Source organism: Paroedura picta, chromosome 4, assembly GCF_049243985.1.
Source record: "Paroedura picta isolate Pp20150507F chromosome 4, Ppicta_v3.0, whole genome shotgun sequence".
NCBI classification, from domain to species: domain Eukaryota; kingdom Metazoa; phylum Chordata; class Lepidosauria; order Squamata; family Gekkonidae; genus Paroedura; species Paroedura picta.
This window is the reverse complement of record NC_135372.1, coordinates 55,119,362-55,145,196: the sequence shown is the minus strand read 5'-3', so window position 1 is coordinate 55,145,196 and position 25,835 is coordinate 55,119,362. Positions and strand designations below refer to the sequence as shown.

The 25,835-nt window shown below is 41.3% G+C and overlaps 1 protein-coding gene across 3 annotated transcripts in view; it reads left to right on the top strand.

Moving 5' to 3' along the window:
- The window catches only part of LOC143836790 (uncharacterized), a 44,964-nt gene that overhangs the window by 13,921 nt on the left and 5,208 nt on the right, over positions 1-25,835 (top strand). For all 3 annotated transcript variants that reach the window (XM_077336311.1, XM_077336309.1, XM_077336310.1), the window contains exons 3-24: positions 1,775-1,911; positions 3,577-3,668; positions 4,171-4,519; positions 6,002-6,034; positions 6,935-6,964; positions 7,491-7,532; positions 8,395-8,436; positions 9,300-9,341; positions 11,012-11,050; positions 12,248-12,274; positions 12,722-12,760; positions 13,523-13,540; positions 14,448-14,480; positions 15,047-15,073; positions 16,806-16,847; positions 17,336-17,377; positions 17,476-17,517; positions 18,483-18,533; positions 20,200-20,229; positions 22,342-22,377; positions 24,634-24,678; positions 24,970-25,026. In XM_077336311.1, coding sequence (XP_077192426.1) covers positions 1,775-1,911; positions 3,577-3,668; positions 4,171-4,519; positions 6,002-6,034; positions 6,935-6,964; positions 7,491-7,532; positions 8,395-8,436; positions 9,300-9,341; positions 11,012-11,050; positions 12,248-12,274; positions 12,722-12,760; positions 13,523-13,540; positions 14,448-14,480; positions 15,047-15,073; positions 16,806-16,847; positions 17,336-17,377; positions 17,476-17,517; positions 18,483-18,533; positions 20,200-20,229; positions 22,342-22,377; positions 24,634-24,678; positions 24,970-25,026 — 1,295 coding nt within the window. The remainder of the gene's footprint in view (positions 1-1,774; positions 1,912-3,576; positions 3,669-4,170; positions 4,520-6,001; positions 6,035-6,934; positions 6,965-7,490; positions 7,533-8,394; positions 8,437-9,299; positions 9,342-11,011; positions 11,051-12,247; positions 12,275-12,721; positions 12,761-13,522; positions 13,541-14,447; positions 14,481-15,046; positions 15,074-16,805; positions 16,848-17,335; positions 17,378-17,475; positions 17,518-18,482; positions 18,534-20,199; positions 20,230-22,341; positions 22,378-24,633; positions 24,679-24,969; positions 25,027-25,835) is intronic.

The window sequence follows — 25,835 nt, the reverse complement described above, 5'->3', positions numbered from 1 at the left end:
ACAAAGCGCTTTTTGCAGATCGGTTTCAGGAGTGTTGCAGATTGTCAACGACGTTGTGCATAACGGCCAAACTGTAGCGTTTTCAATTAGTAACCATTGTGCAATTTTGGAGGAGTGCGGAAAGCCCCCTAGAGCAGTGGTCCCCAACCTTTCTGAGGCTGGGGACCAGCAGGGCATCGGGCCGCGCCCGCGCAGACCGCACCCGCTCATCGGGCCGTGCCCGCGAGCAGCGCCCCCGCGGGCCACGCCCGCGGGCCATGCCCGTGCATCGGCCCGTGCCTGCACGGGCCACGCCCGCTCATTGAGCCGCGCCCGCACGGCCGCGCAGCCCGACCCTGATTCCCTCTCCCCGCCCTCCCGCAGTAAGAAGCTTCCCGGGCCGCAAGGTTAGGGCCTGGGAAGTTTTTTACTGCGGGGGGGAGGGGAGAGGGAGCCGAGGCCCGGCGCCATGGCCTTCGCGGCCCGGCACCGTGCCGCGGCCCGCAGGTTGGGGACCACTGCTCTAGAGATCTAGGGGTGGTGCCTGGAGAAGGGTGGAATTTAAAGGAAGTTGGAAGATCAGTGGTGATATGATGCCATAGAGTTTGCCCTGAAGCTGCCACTTTCCATAGGAATAGAGGCTTAAAAGGTCAACACCAGAACCTTGAATTGAGTTCAGAACCAGAATGGGAGTTAGTGAAGATGGGACAAGACTGGGATTATATAGGCCTTACCACCCACTCCAGCCAGTACTATGGCTGCAGCATTGCATACTAACAAAAGCTTCTGAGCAGTTTTCAAGGGCAGCCCCATGTAGAGTGCATTGTAGTAATCTAATTTATGTTGCCAGGACATGGACCACAGTGGCCAGATCCGGACAGGGAAATAGGCAGCTGATTATCTGCTGAAACTGGCAAAAAGCATTCTTAGCCACAGTTGCCCTCTTCTTATCCAGCAGTTATTCCTGTTCCTTGAGCTCCTGAAAATAATTGAAGATCAATCCACCTATTGTGTTAATTGGAGTCCTTCAGTTCAGCCATATACTTGGCTGAACGAATGGTTGTTTCATTTATCATTAAAATAGAGATTATATAAATATATTGGGGTTTTTTTGTTAGGATATTTATTTAGACTTTTTCTGTTAGGATATTTATTTAGACTCACCTAAAAGGTAAAGGTAAAGATATCCCCTGTGCAAGCACCGGGTCATATCTGACCCTTGGGGTGACGCCCTCTAGCGTTTTCATGGCAGACTCAATATGGGGTGGTTTGCCAGTGCCTTCCCCAGTCATTACCGTTTACCCCCCAGCAAGCTGGGTACTCATTTTACCAACCTCAGAAGGATGGAAGGCTGAGTCAACCTTGAGCCGGCTGCTGGGATTGAGTGGGTCAAAAATAAAGCTTTGAAAAGACAAATTCCCATAATTCCCTTTTCCCTCAAATAAGATATTCTGTGAACATCTGTTCTAGTATTACATAGTTGTCTAAATCAGGGGTAGTCAACCTGTGGTCCTCCAGATGTTCATGGACTACAATGAGCTGGCAGGGGCTCATGGGAATTGTAGTCCATGAAAATCTGGAGGACCACAGGTTGACTACCCCTGGTCTAAACTGCTTTTAGATGCTGACAATTGCTGTTCTACACCATGAGTATAATTGTTTACAATGGAGAACACATTTGATGAATGCTTATAACTGATTGATCAGTCAGTAAAGTTCCTGTCTAAAATGAGCTCTCCATGTCAAAAATTTGTGATGGAAAACTTATAATTGTATATCTGTTGTTTTTCCCTAGTGATTCTAGAAGGAACATCACAATATGGATTTAAAGGATTTATGTTACAGGCCCGAGAAGTTGATGGAAATATTCCTGTCGGTACATTTCGCATCATTGATCGAAACACACAAGGTCTTGCATGTGCCAATATTTCGGTATGCATTCATTTACTTAGCCTTCTAAATGGTACCACTTGAATTTATAATAAGAAATATGTTGGGTTATTTAGTTTTTTAATTTGTTAGGGACTTGTTGCTTTGTTAGCTAGTGTCAAATTGCTTCTGACCAATGATGATCTTATAGAATCATTCTGGTTCTATTCCAAATTACTAGGCAGACAATACCTTTAATGATCTTATGAATTCATGATATCCAAAATGTTCCGCCATTAATTCAGCCTGGAGAAAAGGAGGTTGAGAGGGGACATGATAGCCCTCTTTAAGTATTTGAAAGGTTGTCACTTGGAGGAGGGCAGGATGCTGTTTCTGCTGGCTGCAGAGGAAAGGACACGCAGTAATGGGTTTAAACTTCAAGTACAACGATATAGGCTAGATATCAGGAAAAAGTTTTTCTCAGTCAGAGTCGTTCAGCAGTGGAATAGGCTGCCTAAGGAGGTGGTGAGCGCCCCCTCACTGGAAGTCTTCAAGCAAAGGTTGGATACACACTTTTCTTGGATGCTTTAGGATGCTTAGGGCTAATCCTGCGTTGAGCAGGGGGTTGGACTAGATGGCCTGTATGGCCCCTTCCAACTCTATGATTCTATGATTCTATGATTCTATGATTCTAATGATCTTGGTCAGGTCTTGCACAGTGGCTTCTTTGATTAAGTCAATCAATCTCATGTTGGTTCTTCCTCTTTTCCTATAGCCTTCTACTTTTCCTAGTGTGATTGTCTTTTCCAATGAGGCTTATCTTCTCACCATGTGATCAAATTATGATTACCTTAGTTTGCCTGAGAGAGAATTCAGGCTTCATTTGTCTAGATTGCATTTGTCTTTTTGGCAATCCACAGTAGCTATAAAACTCTTCTCCAACGTTACATTTTAAACTCTTTTATTCCAGTCAGCTTTCTTCACTGTCTGACTTTTGTATACATGCACAGTAATCAAATTCTATTGTATAGCATATTTGGTATTAAACATCACTGTTTGGTATTCAATCCAGTAGCACCTTTAAGACCAACAAAGTTTTATTCAAAGTATGAGCTTTTGTGTGCGTGTATCTGAAGTAGTTTATGTACACATGAAAGCTCATACCTTGAATAAAACTTTGTTGGTCTTAAGGTGCCACCGGACTCAAAAGCTGTTCAGCTGCTTCAGACCAACATGGCTACTTGCTTGAATCTGTTTAATACTCAGTTATTTTGATGAAATCTAAAATAACAGTCAACATTTGACAGTATCAAACTTGAAATTATCAGTATTGATAGTTTCTTATAGATAATTTGCAACAGTTCTTAGTACATTTTTTGCTAATTTCATTCATTTAACTTATCAGGAAACATCCCCCAGGGCAAAAAACTGTGATCCAAAAAACCCCTCTAAAAATCAGAAATGTGAAGTCAAATTTTGCTTCCAAAATTCAAATATCAAACTTTGAGGTCAGATTTCAAAATAAAAATCTGAATTGCAAAATTTGAAAAAGCACTGATTTGTTTTATATTTCAACTGTAATTGTAATATTGATGTTTGATCAAATGGCACAAATAGTAATTGCAGTAGTAATTCTTAGCTACTGTATTCATAGAAATGCCTTGACTTTCATGAGCAAATATGCTTGTGTTTCCATTATTCTCAATGTTATGCATATTTCCATTTCAGAATTCAGCATTAAGTCACATAAATCCTAGTGTAAAGTACCAAGTTAAAACGGCCTGGGTTGCTCCTCATAATACAAAAAGGATACGACTTATGTAAGTTGTAAATGTATTGTTATAAGATATTTATAAAGAGACTAACTTTTTACAAAGAAAGTGGCATCTTGAAATAAATTATTGAAAACTTGGTTAAGGCTTTTGATTATAAAATTGTAGTTCAGCAAAATTAATGGAGGGGCATGTTATCAAATAGGTAAGGATCCTGAAGTATTGAGGAACCATTTTTATAAAGAAGAGTAGATATTAAGGGGTCAATAAACAAGGTAAACACATGCAATTGAATAAGGATTAAAGATAACTCTGTATGCACAAGCACTGTATGAGCATACAAAAAAGAAATATGGTAGGTCTGAGCCCTGAATTAACAGATGGTTCAGCTGAATAGAAGCCTGGCAATTAAAAATTAAGGAATTCCTCTATATCAGTCCACTTACTGCTGAAAATAATTTGAGAAATGTTTCTGCATTTATTATGTGTAAACATAACATGTTAGAAAAAAGTCACACACAGTCATTATATCTCTATTTTTTTCCCTTAGAGGAACTTTTGTTCAAAATCATGATATCTATTGGGTTGGTGTTCACAGCAAAACCCTCTCACCCAGATATTCAGAGGCAACTAATGATTCCAAAACTGTCAATGATTCTTTGACTACTAATACCTCGTTGATAGCCAATGACTCTTTAAGAGCCACTGTTCCTGAGAACACTACGGATTCAGACACATATGTTGAGAGTGATGGAAATTTTGATTTCAACTCCTTGATGGGGCCTGAGATAGACTTTGAGACATCTGAGGAAACCGATGATTCCAACAGAGAAAATGAGACACTTGACAAAACTGAAACCCCCAAAAGAGGAAATTCTACAAGGAAAGGCAGGAGGAAGGTACCTATGAAATGCTTATTACACCTACCTATTTATATATGAAGAAAAATGGGGTTTCAAATGAAAATTACACATGCACATATTCTTAAAAAATGTGACCAAGAATCAATTGCTCCAGGTGCATATATGAATACTTCCTCAGGATCTGTTTTTATGTCATTTTTGTACTTCCTTATGTTCTACTATCCATATAAGCAACAGGGATTATTGACAATGGAACCAAACTTTATGGTTACAGTGGGGATTTCATCAAAACAAATCCCTGTGAGTTCTTCTCACGCACATAAGTACTGCTAAATATTACCTGATGTTGAGCAACCAGCAGAGACTATTTTGATTGTATGTCTGTTGGTAGAATTTGCTGGGAGAATTCCTTTTTATTGGCATCCCTGTGTGATCATAATGTTTGGTAAACAGCCAGTGATTGGCTGGTAAACAGCCAGTGATTATCTACTGGACTGGTTGCTTGGGGGAACAGTCTTAGCCAATGGGTGAGAGGGGCAGCTTCTCTGGGCCCTTAGCTGGGAGGGGCCTTGCCATCAATGGGTCTGCTCCCCAAGATCAAGATCAAGAAAAGCAGACTCCTGCCACCGCTCATACTCACCACACCTGTGGCTCAGGCAGCAAGCTTGTCATGGCAGCTGTTTGCACCTGCTCCATTTCAGGCTTAGGCAGCTGGCTTCTGGTGGCAGTGGTGACTCCTGATTGAGATCCCTCCAATTGAGGGCAAAGCAGAAATGGCATGGCCATGATTCTGGAGCCCTAACTTGGAATTTTGCCTATGGCCCTAGAATTACTAATACTGATCCTGTGGTTGCTGCTGATGGATAATCACCTGAATTAACAAATGACTGGTGTTACGTGATAACTAAGGGTGAATTTATGCACTTAGCAGAACAAGGGTGAAATGAAGTGACGGAATGGATTATAGCGCTTCTGAATAAAGGTGAAGCATTCTTGTTCAACTGTTTCCCCATCTGAAAAACATGTCATGGAGAAATGATCTAGTACAGCTCTTTGCCTACTATGCTAGTTTTCCATTTCCATGTTATGATAAGCACTGGAGACCATATCAATGAAATCCCCTCACCCCATGCACTTCTGTGGGATTAAGTGGTCCAATCAGTTCCACTATTTCTGGACTGTGCCACATAATGTTTTTACACGAGTAGTCTGGCCATATCAACTGGCATTTTTACATGTTGATTTAATCAAGGATAGCAACAATTTTTGGGTTAGATCCTGTTTAAGATTGCTGTGGGTGGGAGGGGGCATTTTTCATCTGACTTCTCCTCCTATGCTGTTCATGGGTGTAGCAGGAGGCTGAGATAAGAAAATCATTTTTGAATGGGATCATTGGAGTTCACAGTGAAGAATTTCATCAGTAGAACCATTCATATAGAATCATTCTGGTTCTATTCCAAATTACTAGGCAGACAATACCTTTAATGATACATTAACATTTTTAATTTTTCTTTTCAGTCCCTTGTGAATGTGCAGATCAGATGTGGAGAGGTAAGAACCTTTTCTTAATAATTCCTTAAAGTTTCCCATGCCAGCTACTTTTAATTGCATAGTGACCAATCTATGTTTTGTTGCTGGATAATTTCATAAAACATAGCAATGTGCACCTGTATCTCCCTCCCAAAACAATATTAGGACAGAAATCCTATGCAAATTCTCTTGGGAATAAGCCCTATTTAACATAATTAAGCAGAGATGGATCTCTGAAATACTGGGCTGCTTAGAATCAACCAAGATAGGAAGACCTCAATTAATTTGACTTAACAATATTCATTACTCTTTTGTACAGTCTTGAAAATCCAGAAAAGTTACATTTATCTCACAATTTTTTGGAAAATAGAAGGATAGCTGTATTAGCAAAAATAAATAGAAGGCTTCTAGTGCCTAACAAGATTTTGTTTCTGTTATTTGTTTTCATGGACTACCATTTCCACACTGGGAACTTTGCTGCCCCAGCTCCCATGCAGGAGGCCAAATCTGGGACAGACAAAATGCACCGGGCCAAATGCTCCCCCGCGCAGGAGCAGAATGACTCAAACACCAGCCTACAGTCTGGTGCAAAGCCTCCAGAGTGCAGAAACAACCGTTAGTGGTTCTAGTTCGTGAAATATAATTTTAGAATTAAAACTCATTAGCATGCAAAGCACTTCAAGACTCCCAGTTATTTCTTACTGACAGCCCAGAAGTAATTTTTACTTACTTGAGGCAATGAGAAGAGTAGCAGTTTTACATTTCTGATTTCATAAAAATCGACTGTTAGCTTTATATTAGCTTTATAGTAGCGCACATCCTTTTATGACCACAAGTTTTGAGTATTTTCTTAAGCCAGTAAAATAGTTGCACAGTTCTTTTGAAAAATAATTCTTCATGTTTTTTTTTGTTTCTTCACAGGGTGGATCAGGCAGTGGTTCTTGTGGCCAGGTAAGCATTAATTGTCCAAAACCTGCTATTCTTCATAATATCTTTGCATGTTTATACAGGGTTGAATCCCAAGGTTATCTTTTGCTAAGTCAGTGTCTGCCTTCAGTGGAAGAGTCTTCTTTCCATCCTTCATTGGAGGAAGACTTCCACTTAATAGAAGAGAATAGAAATCTAAACTATTTACCATCCAACAGTATTATTTGAACAACAAATTATTGCTTCATATTTCTGAAAGTCTTAGTCGACATCTCAAAATCTGGAGTCAGAAAGTCTACTAGCCTGGTTAAGAAGTGCTGCCTATCTCTCTTCGTCATTGTAGTCTTGGCCTTGTTCATTCACACCGCAGATGTTGCTAGATTTGGTAAAATGTCACTTTAAATTAAAGAGAATTTCAGGATCATTCACTTTTTAAATAAATGCAATGTTTTTCTTTTTTCATTTTTAAATTATGTGATTACAGTTGCTTTTGATCTAAGTATATTCCTTGCCATATTCTAATGTATTTGAATGCTTCATTTATTTCCAGGGGTCCAAAGGATACTCTCAGAGTGGTGGCAGCCAGTCCAAGGTAGATGTAGCTTTCCTTATATTACTTAATTTTCCTGTCCCTTCTCAAGGCTTATTTAGGGCTGAGTTATACTATTATGCTTTAGCAGATGGCTACTTTCCCCCTGCAAAGAATCCTGGGAAAGGATTATTTGCTCTGGAGTGCAATTAAAAAAAAATCTTTCCCCCCTCTGTTGTTTTCCCCCCGAAACATCCCAAGCTGCTTTTGCCACTCTGGGATTCTAGATATATGATTCCTACTTTGGGATGGTTTAGAGGGGGAATATCTGAGGGGAAATGGCATGAGAAGAAAGGCCTGATGCCATTCTCACCACCTCTCTACTGTTCTACAATGAGCTTTAAACCACAGTTTGAATCTAGTTTCAAACTCAGCTTTTAAACCAAGCTATGTATAATGTTTAGGTTTGTGCAGATGTAACACTAATAGTAGTTAGTACTCCAAAGGGGAAGAGGGGGAGAAACCTGAACGTTAATGGGAGGTGGGGTGGACATAGGGTTGCCAGCTCCAAGATGGGAAAAACCTTGAGACTTTGTGGGTAGAGCCTACAGAGGGAAGGGTTTGGGGAGGTAAGAGAAGAGAAGGGAGGAGAAGGCCTTCAATGGGTATAATGCCATGCAGTCCATTTTCTCTGTCGCCTGGAGATGAGCTGCAATTCTGCAGGATTCGAGGTCCCCCCTGGAAGCTGGCATCCCTAATTGCGCACAGAGCACACTGTCCTGAGAAGCACATTCAATCCCTTAACATGTTTAAGTGACCAGGAAACATGATGTTTGCCTGAGCCTCTCAAATGCCTATAATTTCTGTGCAGTACATAACAAGTAAGGGTTCTCTCAATTTATTACGGATTTTTTAAAAATTGCAGGTTGTTGTAGTTAAACAAGGAGGCAGCACTGGCTGTGTTGGAGTAAGTATTGTCTTGATTTAGAATTATGTCCTGGTGTAAATTTTATCTAATATATTTTGTTACCAGAGGCCTTCAAATGTGTGATGTGTGTGTGTTATTGCAAAATAACATGGAGTCACTTTGCAAATGTTCTCAAATAGGCCACCATGTTTCTCCAAATTGTGGGCATTTTGTCATCAGTGTGCACTGAGACCTATGTGAATTGTTCAAAGGGATCCATTAACAGATTGACTCTGAAGACACTTCATTTTTCATACTTTGCAAGAACTTAGATTGTTGAGGATATTTTGTGCATTTCACCAAAGATCTGTTGCTTTTGAGAATTTGCTTCCGCACTTCTGAAATCAGGTTTCTTTGATATCTTTTACTCTCTGCACGGTGGATTTCTGGTGAAACAGTCCCCATTCCCCATAGCTACAAATTATGGGTGAGACTGTGATAAGCTGAATGCAAACCCTTGTGAAGTCCCATCTTCTTCTACACTGGGCAAAAAATCTCTAAGATAACATGTTTCTACAGCTCTTTCCTACAGCCCATGTTACTTGTCTTACAACATGTATCTCCTGCAACTATTTGCTTTGTGTGCCCTTTCCTGCACCTGCTGTCTGCTCATGATACATTGATTTGGTACATAGTTTCAGTGATGCAAGGATGGAATTTGGCATATACTTCTGCTCTGCCTTTGGTTGGACTTTGAAGGACTTCCAAGACCATGATTCTGTTAAATTTATAGAGGGTCACCATCCCCTTGTCCCGCAGTGGGGAAATCCCTTTAGTGATTCGCTATTCTATACTTATTTTGTATGTCGTGTATGTTGCTTAGTGAAAAAAAAATAACATGATTCTTTTATATTTATCCTCAGGGTGGCGTTGCAGATGTTTACAACAGACATGCTTGCAGAGATGTAAGTCTTGCTTTGTCAATTGTTTCTATTTTATCAATGCTTACTGCTCAATACAAGTATTTTCATGAATTCTAGAACAGTCGTGATAGCACTTATACTTTCTGAAAAACATAGCTGTTGTACTCTGTCCAGAAAAAGAATGGAAGGAATCCATTAGTTTTGCTAACTGTCTTGACATGCCACAGAGAACCTTTGCTCCTAAACAACTGGGTATTCAAAACAGGCAATATTTTTGCTTGAAATGATTTCTGCCTTTCTGAGTCCATCTAGAGCAATGCTGACTCTGACATGATTTTTGGATGTTCACAGGATGAAGAAGAGCTGGGGGTTTTGTACCCCACTTTTTACTACCTGAAGGAGTCTGAAAGTGGCTTACCTTCCCCCCTCTTTCCACACAGAGTCTTGTAAAGTAGGTGGAGCTGAGGGAACTCTAAGAGAACTGTGATGGCTCAAGGTTCCCAAGCTGGCTGCATATGGAGGAGTGGGGAACCAAGCCCAGTTCTCCAGATCAGTGGCCACTGCTCTTAACTACTACACAAAACAGGATCTCAAGCAGAACAACAATTACCATCCTTGAAGGTGGGGGAGACATTTCTAGGGCAAAAATATAGAATCATAGAATCATACAGTTGGAAGGGATCTCTAGGGTCATCTAGTCCAACTGCCTGCAGAATGCAGGAAATTCACAACTACCTGTCCACCCACAGTTACCCCAGTTCTATGCCCAAATGATCCCCCCGCAAACAAACCCCAGAATCCCTAGCCAGTCTGGCCTGGAGGAAATTTGTATCCCGACCCCATAGTGATGGTCAGCATTTCCCTGGAGATGAAAGAAAGAGCTACAAGAGCCAAGCATGGACACAATTCCTTCTGCCCATAGATCTAAAAACTGTCAAGTCACAGTCAAAGGTGCAGGAGCAGGAAGAGTCATGAATAAAATTTCAGTCATTTTTATTGCTATACAGCAGGCATTTGAAGGAATTATTTATATATGGTGGAAGCTTTTCCACTACCAAGTGCAGTTCTCTCTTGCACCTCCTATTTCCTTTTCCAGAAGAAATGAACAAATTGCTTGTGTCTTGCCTGCATAAGTACAAAAACAATATTTATGGATAGAATATTGTAGACAATACCATGTTAGGTAGGATTCTTCATTATGAGATAATTAACAAATCCCTGTTTTTCCATGCTTAAAAAGTTATCAATGCAAATACTTATGCAGGACTCATGAACACATGAAGCTGCCTTATACTGAGTCAGACCATTTGTCAGTGTAGCTCACTATTGTCTGACTGGCAGCAGCTCTCTGGAGATCCAGGGAGGAGTCTTTCACAGCACCTTTCTGCTAATTCTTTTAGCTGTAGATGTTGTGGATTGACACTGGGATCTTCTGCATAAGGAGCAGATGTGCCACTAGCAAAAAATGGCCTCTCCCCTAGATGCTGCCACTTCTAAATCCTGAGAAGCAGAGCAGAGGCATCCAATTTCTTCTAATGATACAGATTTTACCCACTCTTGAACATTTACAGTTGCAAAAAGCAAATCAACAACTTTGCTTTCATTGTGTTGGCTGAAAAGGCCACCACCCCAGGCTTATTTGAACTCCCAATATATGTTGAATCAAACTATTTGGTGAAAGGTATTTTAACTGAATTTTGGTTTGTTAACAGAGTGCTGCTGACATTAGTGGTCAGTCTTCTTATGGCCAGGTAAGAGTGCTCCTTGTTTTAGGTTGTTGGGGAGAACGGGTTGCAAATATAACTTCTCCTCATGATTTAACTGCTCTTGTGGGTGGTTCAAAATACATTCAGGCAGATTCAGCACAATTTCAAAATGTGGATTGAACTGGGATATACAGTGTCAGAAGCTTGATATACAATAAACTATTCACAAAGGGGTAGATTAAGCAAAAAAAAGTTTTACTTATGACAGGGAGACCATTTCCATCATTTCTACCCACATACTGTTCCAGGGGGATCCACAAGAGTTCTGCTTGTTGTTAGTCACACACACTCCACCCTCTAAAAGGGACCAACTCCCATCAGGAGGCCTGGACACCTAATAGTGGGGAGGGGTTTGAGCTGCCTCAAAGTCTACACAGAACACAGAGTCTTGGAAGGGCAGATGCTGTGGGTGTTCCCTGCTAACTGGTGGGCATGCTTCCCAGTAGCCTGGACGTGCTGCCTTCACAACCATGTCCCACTGGCCACCCCTGCCAATGGCAGAGCAGGATCCTTTATGCACACATTGGATAATGTTTTTTCAGTGTGCTTTTGCATCTGAATTGTCCTGTGCGGAACAGAACAATCTACTTCTAAAGTGCATTGAAAGCGCATTATCCAAAGTGTGCATAATGGGCCCAGGAGTGGTGGAATGTGCAACCCAGCCCTGCTTGTGCCTTGTGACAGCATAAACACCCTTTCCACTGGCATAAATCAATGTAGGGGTTAGTCAGTCCCTTACTTCAATTTACCCCCTCCCCTTCCTCAGGATTGCTCAGTTAAGCCTAACTATTAAGTCTTGACATATATGTTGACAGTAAAACAATGTTTTGTTTTGAAAATACTCTGGTGTTCATAGTGATTTGGCTGGGGAAAACTTTCTAATACTTTTTAAAGGTATTTTACCTGAGAAGAGCAATAATAAATCAGGCTAACAATCTTAGCTGTTTTGTGCTTTGTTTAATGGTTTGCTGCTTTTTAAAAATGAATACTTTATACTTTCAATTTTATTTGTGCTATGGATTATTGTTTGTTGTGTGTATTTGATTTTATTGTTTTTTTATTCTGTTATCACCTTGAGTGATAACAGATAGCAGAGAGGCAGGATATAAAATTGTTATATGGGTCATATGGTATATATATGTAAATAAATAAGCATATATTTGATTTCTCTATTTCTTGCAGTCGGTGTCTGTAGAGAAAGGACCCAAGGTATGTTTTCTCCCCATCTTCAATAAACTTTAAATGTCAGATTAAATTTTAATTGGCTGTAAATTGCCATAAAGTTATTGGAGTGATGATATTTCAACAAATGCTTTTATTTATGCTTTTCTTCTGCACAGCTGTAATTAAGCCAGTCAGATAATGTCACTCAACAAATCTTTCCATCATGGGAGGATCGTACTTAGCCATTACTCTGACTTGGGGTAGGGGAAGAGAAGGAAGATTATTTCCTGGCATCTGTAGTGGTATTCCATGTGTTACCTATCCAAAATTAGTATACAGGGAGTGCCTCTGCAATGCTATGTCCTTATCTAGCACTCCAAATACTTTCACAATTCTTTTTTTACTTGCACAACTGTTAATTCTTTTCTTTGCCTTTTCTCCCTCTATTGGAAATAAGTTTTCTTGGATAATCACAGTGTTTTCTTTTTGCAGGTGGTATCCTACCCAGAAAGTCAACCTTTCCCACCTGAAGTAAGCACTTCCTCTACTTTACATTTTGAACACTCATTTTTGACAATTCCTAGAATAGAGAAACAGACATGATGGCAGTTGACTATTTTGTTTCAACCCATATAATTACCTCTACAGGAAGGAACAGGAACAGGGGCTTTTCTCCTCAAACAAGCCCCAGCAGCACATTCTGCTATTTTATAGGCAACTGATTTAATTTATTTAAGAACATTTGCATATACTGTGTTTTCCCTGATGCAGTCAGGACTTAAGGCAGGTGATATTAGCAGATAAAATACAAAACATCTATTATTTAAAACACAGAGTTTAAAACAGGTGACTAAAGGTGCTAATTGAGAAGATAGTATAAAACAGTTAAACCAGAATCTATCAAACTGTCCCATACGTTTTAAAAAATAATTTCATTTTATGCATGAAAAAGTATGCATCCATGTTAAAAAAATGGATACGTTGCTAAATTGGTGCTCCTGCATCTTATGTTGCATAGTCATGCCATTTAAGCATTTACACTTATACAGTATAAATGCATTGCTAAATCAGTTGTTGTTTTCATAATCTGTTACATGGTTTCAAGACTGCAGTGATCTTGGGTCATATGGTATTTGACCATTTATTCCAAACCCTAATCTTGCTCAGCATCTCTTGTGATAAGGGCATTTGTGAAGATTTGGCAGCAAAGTTTGAATTTTCTAACTTTGTCTACTTTATGTAAGGTAAAAGTAGTAATCCAATAATTTCTTTTTCTCCCCTTTCTCCCAATAGCGTGACCCTTATTCATCGGTAAGTACACTTCCTTATTAAAATATGAGAGAACAATTAGAATAAATCATTTGCCTATCTACTCTAGCTCCTCCACCTAAGTATGAATTCACACATGCTGATTAAACTATTTTATTCTTCTGTCCTGTTTAAAAAGAGAAAGTCAATTTTAAATGTGCTTATCCTGGGATTCTACATTCATTGATGGCCACGTGGGAAGGCAAATTTACGACCGCATTTCAAAACCTTTTGAGCTTTACAATACACATGCTGTTTTAGTTTAACTTCGCTGCCTTTAGCTTGAGACAATATTTTTGTTGATTGCAGAAAGCACATCCTCTGCTAGTGACATCTAGGGAGATAACAAGATCCTGGTTGAATTAGGTCATGTTTCATAACAGCACACGAAATTTAAAATAAGGTATTTTGCAATATTGCCTTGACTACATGAATGTGTGGTTTAGTTTACTTGAAGTTATTTTTCATTAGTGTTTTAATATTAGCAGCAGCAATGGAGAAGCTTCACCACTTCACTAGTTAAAATATCCTTGGGTGGCATTTAGCCAACCACCAGTATCATTTATCTTGTGTAGGACCTAATTCAACAGAACATTTTCCCAACTTGCATGCTTATGAAGTTGGAATGACAAATAATTTAAGCAAGAGTCATCTAGATCTTGGTCATCTTACTCAACATATCTGGCTCATTTGCTAGGACCAGCTCTATGAGAATCCAGTTTACTTTGGAATTTGTAAACATCTTTGTATTCATATACACCCTATACATTCCTACAGTCATTCAAATTTTGACTGTTTTCAAATGCCCACGCTTCAAGGCACCCTTTGTATGTCTCTGCTCTACAACCTTAGTGTGTTGCATTGGATTTTGGGAAATGAGACAAATTAATGGTTTATCATTTCATTTCAGAAATATGGTCATTCCAAAGTCATCTACTCCCAGGTAAGAATCCATCTAGCATATTTATGACAGACATACAACTGCAGAATGGGGCTTTGTTAATTAGATTGGGAGAGAGGCTTCCTAATGTGCTGACAACTGTTATTTTGATATTGCCTTTATTTCCAGGAATATGTAGGCACTTTTCTTTCATTGATTCATTCATTAATTCCATGGAGTGATCTGAGAGATGATCATCACCCTATGGAAAGTTAAGCTGGCATTTCTCTTTGTATCCTTGTTTACTGGAGACCTGCTGGAGTAAATTGAAGGATACTTATTTTTGTCAACACAAAACCTGCTCATTCACATCGTTCCATCATAAGAGATGTTATTTTAGAATGTAGTCCTAAGCATACATCCTACAAAGTATCACTGTAATCATAAACAGATTTAAACCTTCCTAAATCCATTTAATTCAGCGGGCTTAGAACACTGTAACTCGGCTTAGGAGTGTTTTGTTAGTCCCCTTCAACAAAGTACAATCCTGAGCAAACACACTTTCAAAAGTGCTGCATGTCACACTTTTATATACAATTTTTTTTACTATTTTCTTGGTTCTTCCACAGAGTTCCTCCAGTAAAATCCAAGTCCAGGTAAGACTCTTTCAAAAAGTTCCAGGATGATATCAATTTGAAATACCTTTTTAAAATGTTTGTAAAAATGCAGTTCCCTACAGCCATCTCTGTGTTGGGAAATATCTGGATATATGTGGAGTGGAGCCTGGGGAGGGCAGAGTTTGGGAAGGGACCTCAGTCGGGTATAATACCAGAGAGTCCACCTTCCAAATCAGCCATTTTCTCCAATTTTGGTCAACTGGAGATCAAGCATTAACAGTGGGAGGTCTCCAGGCACCACATTTCTAGAATCATAGAATCAGAGAATTGGAAGGGACATCCAGGGTCATCCAGTTCAACCCCCTGCATAAAGTATTCCTTCATTCATTTGTTTATTTATTACATTTTTATACCGCCCTCCCTTGTGGCTCAGGGCTGTTCACAACATAGTGACTCAAATATAATATACGATACAAGATGCTCCAAAATTGGACTCAGTAAATTGCATCAAGTTATTGAACATTTAAACCATTAACCATTTAACCATTTAAATGTGTAACCATACTTAATAGATTGGCCAGACTGAAGATTGCCTCACAATGTATCCAGTAGGCATATCTAATGCGAGTGGATTCTGGAGGGCCCAGTAGATATTATCAACTCAATGGCCCCTACCTAAAGCTTGGAGGAAGAGCTCCATTTTACAGGCCCTGTGGAACAGGGCTCAGATCCCCTTTGGGAGCTCATTTCACCAAGAGAACATTCTGGCCCTGGTTGAGGTCAGACATGTTTCCTAAGGAGGTTGGCAACCCTGAAGAGCAAATGTTTAAAGAAACACAATCTAAAAGCTTCGTCTGAAAGCACACCCTTTGATCCAGTATGGACAAGATGTGTTCTTGTAGTTCTTGTGAAAATGTGAGCAGTATTCTTCCCCCCCCCCCGATATCCCCTGGCCTCAGATATGGGAGAAAGGGTGTTAACAGTTCTCCTCCTGGCTTTACTCCTTCCAGCATCAGGAGATAAGGTTCTACATGTCATCATCTATTGGCTTCCAACCCCCCCTTAACCTCAGTCCTACTACCTGCACTGAACTTTGGCCCTGTTCTCAGCCTCTTATATTGGGAAATCAACCCATCAGATCCTGGAGCCAATTGCCTTCACTGTCCCTAGGAGTTTACCTCTTAAGTCCTGCTCCAGTACCTGGCCCTGCCTGGACTATAAGTGGTCAGGTCTGATCTCCCTAGAGAATATCCTGTTATCATACATTTTGTCCTTTCATGACCCATCACCTGGCTGGACATTGGTAAGACCTTATAGAATATTGGGCTGGAACCGCCACCTCAGCCATTGCCCAGTTCCCACTCCCATCATCAGAGTAAGATTTGGGCAAGTTCTAAAGAAACCATCCTGCATGCTGTACCCCAGAGCTGGTAGCAATCCTTTCCCTCTCCTGTATAAGCCACCAATTGTGGGTGGGGGTCAGAGCCAACATTCCTCAAGAGTTGGATTCTTCTGGTGCTTTCAAAGCAGGAAATTCTGCAGAGTGGACGCCATTGTGAAGAAGGTTATATCCCATGTTAACAAGATTTTGAGCATCACTTAACATTGTGCTCAAGAAACTATATAACACTTTCCTGTCCATTATCTATCCTTGTTAACATATACATAAAAAGAGGTCATTAAACCTTTTGCATGCAACAATCCTGTCCTAATTTTATCTTTACATCATTTTGGAAACAGCAAAACAACTGAATCCTCATTCCTTTAACAGGGTGGCCAGATTTCACCAAGTGGTGGCTCTGTATACGGACAGGTAAGTGCTCTGTATTTTCTAACAACATGAACAAGGAGTTCTGTCTTTAAATCATTTTGGAATAAGGTTGCTAGTAGAAGGAAGGAGACTCAGGGGGGGGACCAGGAAGTAAATGCAATGCCCCCGTGTCACCTGGAAGTGATATAGCATGTTGTGGACATCAGGGTTGACACTCTGGTCTGTGGGCAAAATCCTATGGTTGAATTAACCTCTTACCATAGAGTTTTGTCCAGAAACCAGATTGCCCCCCCCCCCATGTCACCAATATTCCTACATTGCTTCTGGGTGATGCAGGGATTTTGAATTTACTTCCTGATTTTCCCTCCCCATGCCTGGTATCTCCCACCAGTTCCTGACAGCCCTAAAATTGGGGTAGGGGCTCCAAACTGTGTGTGTGCGGGGGGGGGGGTGTCCACAGGCCCCAACTGGGGATTGAGAACCCTATTTTGGAAACAGCAAAATAACTGAATCTTCATTTAAAAAAACAGGGTGGAAAGATTTCAACAGGAGGTAGCTCCATATATGGACAAGTAAGTGCTCTGTATTTTCCCAACAATATCAACAATGAGTTTCATCTTTAAATCATTCTGCAAACAGAAAAACAACTGAATCCTCATTTTTTTAACAGGCTGGACAAATTTCATCAAGTGGTAGTGCTACATATGGACAGGTAAGTGCTCTGTGTTTATCGAAGGATTTGAACAAGGAATAGGGATTCCACTTGAGGCAGGAGATCCCCCTGACACTCAACCGGCCAATCAAAGGGAATGGTAGCAACATCCTGATGGCATCGGAAGTGACATCAGCGTGTTGCTGGAAAACCCCACAGATGTTCTGGTATTTGAAAAAACTCTATGGTAAACCAGTACATATTGGAAACGACATCAGTGTGTTGGTTGGGATGGGTCTCTGCTACCTGGTAATTCCCTTTGTCCCTCCCCCGGTTGCAAGGGGGCACCTGGGAACGCTAACAAAAACTAGGAATGTTCTCTATTTTATATTTATTTGAATATTATCCCCGAACGTCCTATGTTATTTTCTGTCCTATATGTGACTAAATGATTCTGTAATGTTTGACATATGGAATTTTAAAAAATTATTTTTTTAAAGGAATGAGAACTGCATCTTTGTGCTCATTTGTGATAGCTACTAGCTACTTTGTGGGGCAGAGACTAACATTTTGCCAGTGTAGGATGAGCATTTAATTTAATAATTTTCTACCACTCAGCCTTTTCTGGCAGTGTTATACAAGTTGTGCCTGTTAACTGCTAGCATTAATTTACACATGCCACGAAGCAGCACTTCCCATGATAAGGACAGGAACAACAGGTGACTACCATCCACCTACATTACATGAAGTTTCACACTTTCTTCCTTTGATCTCATTGCCAGTCTCATCGGGCTGCTGCCAACAGCGATTTGTCTGATAAGCAATTAAAAGAGTCCATGAAAAGGCTGTGCTGAGGATGAGATTTAGCAGGGGCTCCATTTTACTTGCCTTACTTTAAAAGTTTTTGATTATTTCTTTTAGCTTTGTTATTGTGATTTGGAGGATTTTCTTTTTATATATATTATAGGAAAGCGGCTACCCCTCCCCCCAAAAAATAACCCTTCTCCTTTATGCTTTCCCTTTAGGGTTCATATCCTCAGAGTGGCCCATCAAAAGGCATCCGCATTACCATTGAGGTACCACCATTCAGTAACAAATCAGTAGTGGAATGTTAAAAGTGATATATCTCAAATATATGATGTACTAATCCAACTCAGAATTTAAAATAATATTTCCATTTAATTGCCTTAGAAATCTTATCTACAGTGGGTGAGCAACAGGGCTGTGAATGTCCTGTACTGTGCGGAGGGTTGTACTAGTTCAGGGGTAGTCAAACTGCGGCCCTTCAGATGTCCATGGACTACAATTCCCAGAAGCCCCTGCCAGCAAATGCCCCGTACTAGATACTAGATACCCCGTACTAGATGATGCAGGAGGTCCCTTCCTGTTATTCTGTGATTCAGAAGCAGATAGGGAGAAGCTGGGGGAGATTGAGAAGTGGACTGTGTCTCTAATAACTAATAGATGTCTACTTAAACAGTCTACTATATTGTATATTCTAATAGCCACCTGTGGACCCTTCAGTAGATAACTAAATCTGTGGACCTGTACTCTAGGGTGACTTCCCAGAAAAATCTGACTTAAAAAAAAAAACACCGGGGCGTGGGGGTTAAATTTCCTCTCCTATCTGATAGGGACCAATGGCAGTGACACAGCATCCTGGAAGCCACACTATGCATGGCGGTGGAGCCACAGTGAGCCTGGTGGCAGGGACACAGCAGCTGGGAGTTGCTCTGGGACCAGTGGCTGGAGATGCAGCAGCCCGGGAGGGGTACTGGGCCAGGCATTGACAGTCCAGCAGCCTATGAGCTGGGTTTAGTTGCAGTGCAGGAGACACAGGAGATGGGGGAGGGGATATGATTTCCCATCCAGCAACTTTGGCACTTCCATCAAGCTAACTGCTTACCACCGGTCTACTGAAAGTTAAGTAGGAAGAGCAGCAAGAGTGGGATGGGATAATTGGGAAAGATGGGGGTAGTGGAGTGCCGCTAGGAAGGCTAGGTGAGAAGAGATCAAGGGCTGGGGTGAATGAATGCCAAGGGTGTGGGAGGAGTACAGTGCAGAAGGGGGTAGGTGGGGAAAGCAGCAAAGGCGGGTGTGAATGAAAGCCAAGGGTGGAGAGCGGTAGTATCATGATAAGGGTGGGGTACTCAGGGAGGGCAGCAAAAGTGGGTTGAGAGGAGTGCCAAAGGTGGGAGGGAGATGGGGAGAGCCAGCAAGGGTGGAGGTAAGTGAATGCCAAGGGTGGGGTGGGGTGAGGTAGGTGAGGTGAGCAGCAAGTTTTGTACAGGTCCCCTTGTCTATATATCTGTTTCTTGAGTGAGGTTAGATGTGCAGAGATCTAAATCCTTGGACCAGGCCCACACTGAGATAAAGGACTTGGGTCCCCCCAAGTTTGCAGAAAAAACAAAAATAGTAAAATATTATATAATATTACATAAAAACAAAAATGTTATCTGTGCAAGTGCAGACAATGCAGCTACCTCTGTTGGAGTCTTAGTGATGACAGTGGGATGGGAGGGCCACTGCGGGCAAAGTGTGGAACCACCCTGGGCTTGCCAGCATTGGTGGTGGTGGGGGGGGGTTGGAGATGGGAGCACAGCATCTCAGCAGCAGAAGCTTTAAGGCTGGAGGGCTTTGGGAACCTCAATGAGCCTGGCAGCAGTTGCCTAATCCATGCTGGGCTTGACAGAAACAAATCCATTGCTAAAATTAGTGAGCACTTGCTTACTTCTTTTGCAGAGTGGGCCAGGCGGCCGGGTGTGTGATAAGGTAAGTCATCCTTTTTCACCAGCGTGGATTAGAACTGTTTAAAGAATGAGATTGCCTTACAAAGATGGTGCCCCTTACAAAATGACACTCTTTTTCTCCCTTAAAAGACAATGCCTACTAGTCCCTAGTCTCATCTCACTGCCACTAGCATAGTTTTCAATGCCACTATTTGATTCATTATAATGTAATTTTAATTATAACATTTAGCAGTTAAATAGCACTTGAAAGTGTTCAACATGTCACATTTAGTTTGGGATTGAGTTAAGTGAGCTGGTCATTTTGGATTGACTGGGAAATAGCCAATTGGAATTGAGTTGATCAGAGGGTTGTGCGAATTGATTTGCTTGTGTAGTTTAATTCGAATGAACTTGCTCAGTGGGCGGAGTATCTATATTGACTTGAATTGATCAGTCATTTGGATTAATTACTTAGGATAATTTAATTTAGTTGATGTGATCAGAAGGTGAAATTCATTTTGGAGGTGAATACTGGGTTGGATGTCTCTGGGTGCACTTTTTCTCTCCTCCCCCCCCCTTCTGTTTCCCACCTGTGACAATGTTTTCCACTAGATTTTTCTCTGCCTGTGCCTCTCTCCTCCTTTTTTGACAGCCCCAGGGCCTCTTCTGCATGATGGATAAGCTGATGAAAACTCACTAAATACATCGTTGTTTTTCTGATCTCTGCACAGAAGAGTTAATTTACTCTGCAAAACTGATTTTGCTCTGCATGGTGAACTGCCTCTTCGGTGCTTTAAGCATCTTTTAAGCGTTGTTTTTGAAGGATGCTTTTCACCGATTCATTTCTCTCCTGCCTGTCTCAGACGCTGTATTAGCCATGCAAAGAAGATCTTTAATTATGCAGATTAGTGACTGCATTCAAGAACAAAACAGAGTTGGCAAAACTACAGGGGGCAGGGCTATGAATTGTTTCATGCAGAGAGCATTGCAACATAGTTTTTCAACATATTATATTCAATGCAGAACGATTGTAATATAATAAAGCGGTCTAAACTGGTTGTTTTTTCAACTGTTTTATTTGGCTCCATGCAGAATACCTCCAGCAAGGCCCGTGCTTTCAATGGCAGTGGAAATTAGATTTTGTTTTCTACCCTTTTATGCCTTTTGTCCAATTTCTCCCCTGCCTCCCACAATTTTGGTTGATTCCCTTCTTTGTCCTTTTTGCTTATTGCCCTTCTTTTGTCCCCCCCCACCTTCTTCTATTTTGTTTCCTCTGCTTTTTCCCCTGCACTTTTCCCTTCCCTCTGTTCCTTCTTCACCTTCGCTCTGTTCAGGGGAGGTGGCAAGGCTGGGCGTGCGTGCGTGCGGACATCAGTGTGTGGCATCTCTGGCGGGGTCTGTCCCAGCTCTGCTCTCTCTCCATGCTCTGTTTGGCACAGCCTTCCTGCTCCCACTGACGCTTGCAGACGCCAACCCAGCTGAGCAACCCGAGCCAGCCAATCGCTTCCCTGGGTCAGGGAACATGTGGGAAGAGTCTTTCCCATCCTCTGGGTGCTGGGAAGCCAGACCTTGTGCAGGCTGAGGGCAATGTGCTGGGGCAATGGCACGCATGCCCACAGAGAGGGCTCTGAATGCTGTCTCTGGCACGCGTGTCATAGGTTCACCACCACTACATTAGATGTTTGGTAGTGGTGTCAAGTTACAGCTGACTTATGGTCACCCTGTAGGGTTTTCAAGGCAAGAGACTTTCTGAGGCAGTTTGCCATTGCCTTTCTCTGTGTTTCAGCACTGATACTCCTTGGTGGTCTTCCACCCCAATATTAGCCAGAGTTGACTCTGCTTCCAAGATCTGATGAGATCAGGGTAGACTGGGCTATCTAGGTCAGGTTAGAAGGCATGCTTAGTTTGTCCTAAAGCATATTAGTGCACATTTGTGCAATTTTGTTGATTGCCAGAGAAATTAGACAAAGTTTTATGAGCTAGGCATACAGGGTTAGTTTCTTCTAGACCAAGACCCATATCTGACCTGGAAACTTTGTATAATCATGCTAGAAGAAGCGTAGACTGAGTGGAGGCTGTGTGCCTGTGCCTGTGAATGAGAAAGACCATGCCACCTTCTCTCAATGAAGTAATGACTGTTACTTTTCTTTTACAGAGTTCATCCACCTATAACCATGAAGCTTGTATCAAGGTATGTATCTTCAGGCCAGTTTTGAAAGTGGTAAACATGGTGCCTCTTTGTAACCACTCAAGGTGGTGTTCTAGTTGGCTCTTACACTAACATGTATTGTGTGGGCAGTAAGTTATGGCTGCTGACACGATAGCTCCTGGCCATATAATGTTGGCTCAGAGTAAACAGCACATGAGGCCCATCAGTGAAACAATGTGTAACCAGAACAATTTAACACTGCCAGTGGGTAGAACTAAAATTAATCAAACACCATCCTGAATAAAATCGCCTTCAGCTGTCTTCTAAATGTTGAGAATGAGGAGAACAGGTGCACCTCCTTGGGCAAGTTGTTTCATAATTGAGGGGCTACTGTGGAGAAGGCCCTCTCATGCACCCACCAGATGATGTTCTCTGGTACATGAGACAATCAAGAGTGCCTGTCCCTGTGCAGGAGCATATGGGAGAAGATGTTTTTTCAGATACCCCAGTGTCAAACCATATAGAGCCTTTAAGGTCAAAACCAACATCTTGGATTGGGATCAGATAAGAAGCCCGAATAATTGTTGTAATATTGAGGACACATGATACTGATAACTGGTCGTAATCAGCAGTCTGCACTAGCTGCAGTTTTCAAACATTTTTCAAGGGTATTCCCCAATACGGTGCATTGCAATAGTCCAGTGTGGATTAACTAAGGCATGGATCACTGTGGCTAGATCTGAATTAGACAGGAACAGGTGCAATTGACACAACAACCCAAGCTGGGCAATGGCTCTCCAAAACAACAGTCCCTGATTTTCTAAAGGGACTGCTATATCGGGCAGTACTCCCAAGCTGGGAACTTGACTTTTCAAAGGGATTGTAAATCCATAAAAGGCAGGGGAAATACTGATCTGTCTTGTCAGGATTAAGTTTCAACTTGTCCGTCCTCATTGTTTAGGACAACAGCTTCCTTGGAATTGGGTGGAAAAGCAAGGTAGAGCTAGTTATCACCTGCATATTGGTAACACTGCAGCCCATATCTCCTGATCACTTCTTCTAGTGATTTCATGTAGATATCAATAGAACAGGGGATAAGTTTGAACACTGCAGAACCCCAGATAGGACTCAAATCACTATAATTTGGTGCCCTTTAGGCCCATCACCAAGAGGTGGTATCTAAATCTGTTGATCTGCTAGACCTCCTTGTTCAGCAGAGTCACAGCTCCCTTGTCTAGTTCTTGGAGGAAGTCTTTGTTCCAAACTTCAACCTAAAGCCAGATTGGAATGGGTCCAGAAATCAGACTCTTCCAAAAGCACCTAGAACTAAGAAACAACTACCTGCGTTAGTTGGCCAAGGACACATGTAGTAGGTCTCACTTGTCCAACCAACCAATCTTTATTTACGGTCATTTAGACCAAAATTTTAAATGCACTACTATACAATAGCAGTTAGTAAACGGGGAGGTAATACATTAAAAGGTTAAAAATGCATCAACAATATGTTCCACCATAAAAGCATTAAATACCGTTGACTATTTTACAAGGATAAAATGAGCCATAAAAGCAATAAAACTATTAAAGCTGTTAAAATATAAAGCAAAAAACAAGATTAAGAGACATACCATATCCTCATATTCAAACAGCACAAGCTGAAAGGTGCCCATATAAATAGGACAAGTAGATAATCAAGATACATCATCTGAACATATATCCATACTAGCATCTAACCTGGAGCAAATCTTGGTAATTTTGTTTCCAAAGAAATTAGCAAATTTTCATGTAGTCAGAATTCACTGGCACTACGATGTATGAATCCTCAAACCATACAGAACAGTTCTGTTGGAAGACAGCATGCAGATGAAATGGTGACCATTAAATAGGCTCTAATATTGGCTCCATGGCATGTTCAGTCAGCCCTGCTTTGACTTTTCTGCCAGTGACACTCTAACATCCCTCTTTTTTCATTGCTGTCACTTCCCTAATAAACCAGGGAAACTGCATGGCTCTATTGTGTGTGTGTGTGTGTGTGTGTGTGTGTGTGTGTGTGTGTGTGTGTGTGGCTAAGGTGGGGAAATCCCCAAGCACATACATTTAATGCAATAATGACAAATACTTAAATATTTGACTCTTTTCCTTTGTAAAAATAATCCTGTCCATACTGGGTTGCCTTTTCGTATGAAAAAAATGTATTCGGTTTAGTGTGGTTTGTGTTTTAACTGTTGCTTACTTTCTCAAACAAAATGCTACTTGATCGTCCTTTGCAGGCGGCACTGCTAATTTCCTTCTTCCTTACAGGTCCAGACTGCCAGCTCACAAGGCAGCAGCACTTATGGCACACAGGTATGGCACACCGCGATGCTTTTTCCACTGCACAAAGAGACAGCATTACATTGTGGATGGAGTGGTGGATGTGGAGTGGGGCGACCCATGTTTAAATCCCCATCAGCCGTAAAATTCAGCGAGTGACACCGGAACAATTACCATGTTTCAGCATAACTTTCTTCACAGAATTCCTGCAAGGATGGGGATAGGGCTGGGGGTGGGGTGATTTTGTATGCTGCTGGGTGCTTTCTGAATCAAAATGCCCAGATAACCCTTTAACCACTGTATGGCGGTCTGTTTTCTTTATAGGGCCAGTCTTCACAGAGCAGTAGCAGCAGCAGCAGCAGCAGCAACTATGGCACACAGGTAGCTATACTTTCACAATGATCGAGTCAGCCAGTGTTATATAGTAACTGGAATATTGGTTCAATCTCCATTCACGAAGAAACTCCATGAGTACTACTGGATCTGGCACGATGCCTTAACCTATCTATCTATCTATCTATCTATCTATCTATCTATCTATCTATCTATCTATCTATCTATCTATCTATCTATCTATCTATCTATCTATCTATCTATCTATCTATCTATCTATCTATCTATCTATCTATCTATCTATCTATCTATCTATCTATCTATCTATCTATCTATCTATCTATCTATCTATCTATCTATCTATCTATCTATCTATCTATCTATCTATCTATCTATCTATCTATCTATCTATCTATCTATCTATCTATCTTTATATACCGCCCTCCCCCGAAGGCTCAGGGCGGTTTACAGGGAACAAGAAACAGGTACAGATAACATAAGGAAACACATGTGACAAAAGCAATAACAATACAGCAATAATAACTCCAACATGATAATAGCAGTAATAATAAGATAGAACTGCAAAGGAGCCTCAGCTCAACTCTTACTGGGACCCAGTGCGTTAGGCAGATTAGTGGTGGTCATAGAGGAGGCGGGAGGGGGGGCTGAGGGCCAATTGGAAGCGATGGTCCAGGTCAACCTCAACCAAATGCCTGGTGGAGAAAGCTCCCTTTTGCAGGCCCTGCGGAACTGTTTGGGTACCATCGGGGCCCTGATCTCCTCTGGGAGCTCGTTCTACCAGGTTGGGGCCAGAATAGAGAAAGCTCTAGCCCTGGTTGAGGTCAAGCGGGCTTCTT